Raw genomic sequence first — 6,627 nt, forward strand, 5'->3', positions numbered from 1 at the left:
GAAGTGCATGACCTACAGTAGCAAGGAGACTAGTAAGTGGCCACCAAGACATCTGTGACTCTTAGGCTTCTGCAGCAGAGATGGATGAAACGGTGCATTCAACAAAGGAACAAACAAAAGCTTATATTAATTACCAGCTTGCCAGAAGTCATATGGGAGATTCTGAGATTGGTGTAAGAAGGTTCTACTCAGAAGCTTTTTGGCCTTTGGACTAGACGCTATGCTTGGTGTGCACTAAACATTGGCACTGTGCATCATTAGATGGATGTTAAAGTAACTTTAGCTCAAAGGGCGATTCCTAGTGACTTTTTTTTTATTGTATGGCCATATATAAATACAACACGATGACATGGTTGACACAGTCATTTTTACTTTTTTTGCTTTTACTATTAAGTTGTTTTAGAAAACACATAAAATGCAGCCACAACTGATTTTCAGACTTGGTGCCTTGATATGATTCCAAAAGTCAACTGTGCATAAGTTAATGTTTTATTTGAAAGTACAAAGGCTATCACAACATAAGTACATTCTTTGGTACTGTGGTAAATTATTTACTCAAAAACTGTATTGAGATACTGTTTGTTCTATAATTGCTATAATTATGTGACAACTAAACAGCAACAACAATAACAACGGCTAAATAAAACCAGAACAGAGTACATTCACATACATTTAATCTATTGTCATCAAGTCCATATGTTCAGTTGTCAAATGTTACATAGAGAAAGTCAATTACGCTCAATGTTTAGTATAAAATAATCAAATAATATTAATTAAACTACATTTTAATAGGATTTTTTTTATTTAAAAGGATTGCTACACACCCTAACCACTAAGGGGCAGTAAATCCCCATTTTCAAACGGTGCTGAGCACCAGTCCTGAAGGTATAGAATAGCTGGATTAGCTGCTTCTGTTCCATCTATTTATACTGTTTGTGTGTGTCTCTCTCTCTCTCTCCCTCTCCCTCTTCCTCTGTGTGTGTGTGTGTGTGTGTGTGTGTGTGTTTGTCCATAACATCTGTTCATGCTGCTGCTTTGTTATTGTCAACAGTGTCACATGACTGAATCTTTTGAATCAATTATTGCACCTGTCAAATTTGTGTCCTTATGTAATATTTATTCTGAATTGTAAATGAACACAAATAAAGAAGTAAAATGTGTGTGTGTCTGTGTGTGTGTGTGTGTGTGTGTACAGTTGTATACACATCATTTTTTGGAAATTTAACCACTGATCAAAATGAAGTACAATAAAACCGTTTTAAAATAAAAACACAAAAAATACCCAGCATTAATCTCCCTGCTGCAATGCCCTTTCTCAGCAAGTAAAGTCAAATAGAAGATGGTACAGAGAACCAAAGTTATAGTCTGCCCTCTGCTACCATTCACAGATGGCGTGGCGTGGCACATATTTCATATGGCTGGGGTGCCAGGGTTATGCCAAAACGGAAATCCATCACAGGCTTCACCCCAGCAGGCATTGAAAAAGTATACCGCTGCAGGAAGGATGTGAAGAAGAGAAAGAGCTCCATCTTGGCTAGGCTTTCCCCGAGACACACTCTTTTCCCTGAGAGAGAGAGAGGTAGAGAGAGAGAGAAGGGGGAGGGAGAGAGGGAGAGAGAGGGGGGGGGGAGAAACATTCATTTGGTTTAAATGAGGTCACAGGCAATATGTTGATGATCTAGCACAGTATGACACATTGAGCTCTGTATCAGTTTTGGTTCGAGCCCCGACCAGTGGGCCGCGGCTGAAGTGCCCTTGAGCAAGGCACCTAACCCCTCACTGCTTCCCGAGCGCCGCCGTTGAAGCAGGCAGCTCACTGCGCCGGGATTAGTGTGTGCTTCACCTCACTGTGTGTTCACTGTGTGCTGTTTGTGTTTCACTAATTCACCGATTGGGTTAAATGCAGAGACCAAATTTCCCTCACAGGATCAAAAAAGTATATATACTATATACTTAGTTTCTCAGTCCATTTGAGAGAGCAATGTTGTTGCTATGAAAGTGAGATGGTATTACAGTATATTCTGTAAATATAAACATGCCTGTAGTGGATCTACACTAAAAATCATACATATTTATACGTAGATATTCTATGACTTGTCAGCATTCTACGTTTACATCTCTTTTTCTACCTGCTGAGAATGGGATGAAGGCAGGATTCTTCACAAACTTCCCCTCCTTGTTCAAGAAGTGTCCTGGGTTAAAAGTGTGCGGCGTCTCCCATTCTTCCTTATCAAACATCACTGATGTCAAATTCGCTATTATCTCGGTACCCTGCAAAAGTATGCAAAGATCCATTTATATCAGTGATCACATTAAGCATAGTCAGAAAAAAAATTACAGAAGGGAATTTCCAACACCTGTTTGTATTTGTTTATACTGTATATCTTATAATGTCTTCAGTGATAACTATTTAGTGTGTTTTTGGGCAGGGGTGTATTGAAAGTCACCTTGGGAATGAGGTAGTCGCCGAGTTGCACATCTTTGGTGGTATACCGGGGCAGGCCCAGTGGGGCAATGTTGCCGATCCTCTGAATCTCGTGGATGACCGCATCAGTGTAGGGCATGTCCGCCCTGTCTGCCATGGTAGGCAGGCGTGACTGACCAATCACTCTGTCTATCTCAGCCTGGACCTTTTCTGTTGGAAAGAGCAGGTGGAAAAAAATCTATATTTTCTATTTGATGATGAAAATAGCAAAAAACAATATTAAGTTTAAGCACAAGTTTTTTGGGCGAAGTGTGTGTGTGTGGGGTGGGAGGGGGTGCATTTTTTAGCTGTGAGTTACAATAAGATCAAATACAAGTTTGATCTAAGTTGTCTAATTTATTGTGGGGGAAACAGTTACTTTTTTCAAAATCTGTTACATTTTCAAAAAATCAATTTCATGCATCGGACGCCCCAGGGGAGGCCCAGGCAGAAAATGATGGCTTCAGCAGGATCACTCCTGAAATGGCAGAGACATTTAACGCCTCCCCGGCTGGCCACTGTGTGTGTCTGTGTGTGTGTGTGTGTGTGTGTGTGTGTGCAGTGGACTCACGTTACCTTGGACCTCCGGGTACTTGGCCATGTAGAGAAAGCTCCAGCGCAGGGTGGTGGACGTGGTCTCGGAGCCGGCCACAAACAAGTCCAGGGAGCACATGATCAGATTGTCCTCGGTGAAGCCAGCAGCTGCATTCTCCTTGCTCTTGAGTGATAACACAGATAAAAGAAAAAAGAAAAGACAGAAGTGAAAATGTGCCGTTAGGATGACACCTTTGTGTCATTCCTGTGGCCAAGTGAGCAAGTGTCATTCTGATGCCATGTTTAAACCAAAGGACTCATAGGGTATATAGAGCACACAGAAGATAACATGGCACCTCATGTCACAGGTCGAGCACACACACACACACACACACACACACACACACAAACTTCTCACCTTTTCAATCTCATTCAAGTAGCAGTCGATGTAATCCCTTGGCTCTGAGGGTTCCCAGTCTTTCTTGTGCTGCTCGATTTCTTCCCTCAGGAAAACTTTCACATGGTCATAGATGTTCCTGACGGTCTGGTGAGGCCCTGGTAAGCGTTTCATCACCATTGGGAAAGCGTCATACAGCTACAACAGGTAAGCCAGAAGTTCCTTTTCAATCCTCACTCAGCCATGGAAGTCATTCTCCTGATAAACTACTCCTTCTACTTCTAAGAATAAATACCGTATTGCTATTTGCAAAAATGTGCAATAAAACATAGAGTGCTGTTATCATTTAGGACGAGTACAATACCTGTGCCCAAATGGAGGCTTCAAGTTCAATAGTTTTATCAAACATAGCCATCAGTGTTTGGAACTTCTTGTCGGTGAATTCAAATCGATGCCCAAAAACAAGGGAGCATATGATGTTGGCAACAGCGTAGTTTGTAGGCAAGTGTGGATTGAATGGCTTACCTAATGAGACAAGGAGTAATAAACGCCCTATCCCTTTTTGTATCTTCCTATTTATAACAGGATAATGTATCACATAACCTGACCACAGGTGTACCTAAAGGATCAGTATGTATACAATATGTTTGTATATATTTATGTTATTGTTATTTTGATGATCTGATATTTTTATAAGTCTGTTACAATTATTTAGCCTATTGCTATCGTTAATATATTTTATGTAGGTTATATGACTACCTTTTCAGTGATTTTTAATGATATTGTTGTTGTGTTGTGTTATTTTAATGATAATGTTGTTATTATTGTAGCCTATGTCACTTTGGACAAAACCATCTGCAAAGAGCCATAATCATACCCATGAATAAATACATCAATTAATACAATTCCTTGCTGTTTACCAGTTTGATCCATTTTGAATCATTCGACTGTTTTTTTTTTGCAAGAATACAGACTGTATTCTTACCATCAAGTTCTTCAATATCTCTGGATAGATGGGTAAACTCATCTAAAATGGCTGACTCAAGAGACTTCTTGCCGACTCCGAAATACTTGAGGGTAAATAGGGCAAACTTGCGCTGTTGTCTCCATAAATATCCATTGCTGGTGACAACACCTGTAGAAAGGAAACAACATGTGAACAGAGCCTGAGTCCATCCCCCATTTTAAAATGTAGCCTATCTCTAAACTTCCTGTTTATGATCAAAAACCTCCCCCTGGTTTTTCTCTTTTCATTCATTCATTTTAGCAGATATTTTCATTCTGTTTCAGGCCTATACAGACACACTGTGGAAGTGTGTCAGGTAAGGAACTCATGAAGACAGTGCTGTTTGTGCCTTGTTTTGCCAAATGAGCCACAGTTAGACATGGACATCTAGTACAAACTAGCACCAATGCAAAAAGAAAAAAGAAAACAGTTGCAGTTTATCGACACCATTCAAGTGCGAATAATCATGTGACAGAAGGTGTATCCTTGGTCTTACCAAGATGGTTGGACACCTCCATTGAAAGTGCACTCTCAGGCCGGTCAGCCATGGTGTCTCCTTGAGTCACCAAAGCTTCTCGCACCATCTTGTAGCCGTTCAGCACCACGGACCATGAGGAGCTCATTTTAAGACTGTAGATATTCCCATACTGCTCAGCCAGCTACGAGAGACAGGAGACATCATCATAAGGGCTCAAAAGGCATTTAGTGGCAAGATGTTCCTGAACAGTTGGAGCCAGCTATGGAATATCAGAGAAGAAGAAGAAGAAGAAGAATTCTTGTGGCACTCTTTCATGTATTCTTTCATTATTACAGTGACCAGTTCTCATAAATATCTGATTCTAAAACCTGTTCTCATAAATGTCTGACACCTACCCGGCACAGTTCTAGATGGGCTTTCTTGAAGTCAATGGTGACCGTGTTCCCTATGACAGGCCAACACAGTGGACCTGGAGGAAAGGTCTTTGGCCTGCGCCTCCGCATGATGTCCGCTAGAAGCAGAAAGACAATGGTGGACACCAGCAGCACCTGGATGTCCATCCACTTCAGTAAAGAGGAGCTGAACGTTGAGGATGATGAGGAAGCCATTCTGACAAGTTTACGTGCTTTAGAGAATGCCTTTCTCTCTGTCTGACCCCTGACTGTGCTTATGTAGCTGATTAAATACACCCAAGCCAGCCCAGTCTCTGCTCAGATGTGTTGCACTTTGTCCTGTTGTCATATCTAAGGCAATGAATTGGTGGGAGGGCTCAGTGACGTAGAGCACGCTTCACCGCTCAGCATTTCTCAGTTGTAACTTCATGATGTTATCAAGTGTGTGACACAATTTGAGATGACATAATGTGAAGAGGAAAGATGCTGAATCAGGGGTCTTTGAGAAGTCCCACATTTATGCTTTTGTGTATTTAATCATCAAAGACACCCGACCCTTCACACAATCATTATTCCAGAGGAACAGTAAGACATGTCAGACTGTTTCACAATAGTAACCATTTAGTAAATACTTACAGGGTTGTTCAAAAAGGTCCAATTTCTATATCCTTCCAATATAAAATTGCTGCTCTCTGATCTAACCAGAAAGTCGTACTATCACAAGGCAAGGATTAGTGGCGAGGACCAGAGATGAAATAACAATCAACAGGACCGGTCAGGCCACTTCAGGTCCTCATCCCTGTCTGTCACGCAATATTATTCTGTACATAGCATCTACACAGCATCTCTATCTATATTCAAAGACACCTGCATCTGGAAAGTCCAGTCACTGGTCAATCAGTATTCCTAGCTATAATTCCACCATGAAGACCAGAGAACACTCCAAACAACTAAAAGAAATGTTTATAGACAAGCATAAGGAAGGGGATAGATACAAAAAAAATTCATCCCCTGGAGTTCAGTGAAATCCATCATTAAGTAATAATTAGTTAGGAATAATGTTAAATGTGCAAATCTGCCTAGAGCAGGCCGTGACAATATACTGAGTGACCGTTCAATAAGAATAATGGTGGGGGAGGCCACCAAAGCACCTGACAACTCTAAAGAAGTTAAAAGCTTCAGCAGTTGAGATGGGAGAAACTAAGCATACAGTAAATTTTGCCTGAGTTCTTCACCAGTCAAAGCTCTATGGGTGAGTGTCAAAACTCTTCTTAAATCTTGACTAAAGTTCGCCCCAAAGACATATGGAAGATTTCAAGGTTAAATGGAAGAAGGTTTGTTGGTCTGATGAGACCA

General features: G+C 41.0%; 1 protein-coding gene across 2 annotated transcripts; it reads right to left on the reverse strand.

Moving 5' to 3' along the window:
- Positions 1–468: 468 nt before the first annotated feature.
- LOC125300718 (cytochrome P450 2J6-like) lies at positions 469–5,572 on the reverse strand. Of its 2 annotated transcripts, XM_048252832.1 has the most exons (9): positions 5,275–5,572; positions 4,898–5,060; positions 4,381–4,530; positions 3,760–3,920; positions 3,417–3,593; positions 3,041–3,182; positions 2,448–2,635; positions 2,130–2,271; positions 469–1,564 (listed from the first exon to the last, which is right to left on the reverse strand). In XM_048252832.1, exons 1-9 carry the CDS (start codon positions 5,485–5,487, stop codon positions 1,383–1,385), a joined length of 1,518 nt encoding a protein of 505 aa, XP_048108789.1. In that variant the 5' UTR covers positions 5,488–5,572; the 3' UTR covers positions 469–1,382. The 2 variants fall into 2 exon arrangements, with proteins under 2 accessions (XP_048108789.1, XP_048108790.1); XM_048252833.1 differs by lacking the exon at positions 3,760–3,920 and having other exon boundaries at positions 3,417–3,553.
- Positions 5,573–6,627: the final 1,055 nt, after the last annotated feature.

The sequence above is a fragment of the Alosa alosa genome, chromosome 9 (assembly GCF_017589495.1).
Source record: "Alosa alosa isolate M-15738 ecotype Scorff River chromosome 9, AALO_Geno_1.1, whole genome shotgun sequence".
NCBI lineage: Eukaryota > Metazoa > Chordata > Actinopteri > Clupeiformes > Clupeidae > Alosa > Alosa alosa.

Coding starts and splice junctions, on each gene's coding strand:
- LOC125300718 (XM_048252832.1), bottom strand. CDS start 5,487: ATGGCTTCCTCATCATCCTCAACGTTCAGCTCCTCTTTACTGAAGTGG. Junction 3,921..4,380: donor AGATATTGAAGAACTTGATG/GTAAGAATACAG, acceptor TTGTCTCATTAG/GTAAGCCATTCAATCCACAC. Junction 2,272..2,447: donor GCGACTACCTCATTCCCAAG/GTGACTTTCAAT, acceptor ATACTTTTGCAG/GGTACCGAGATAATAGCGAA.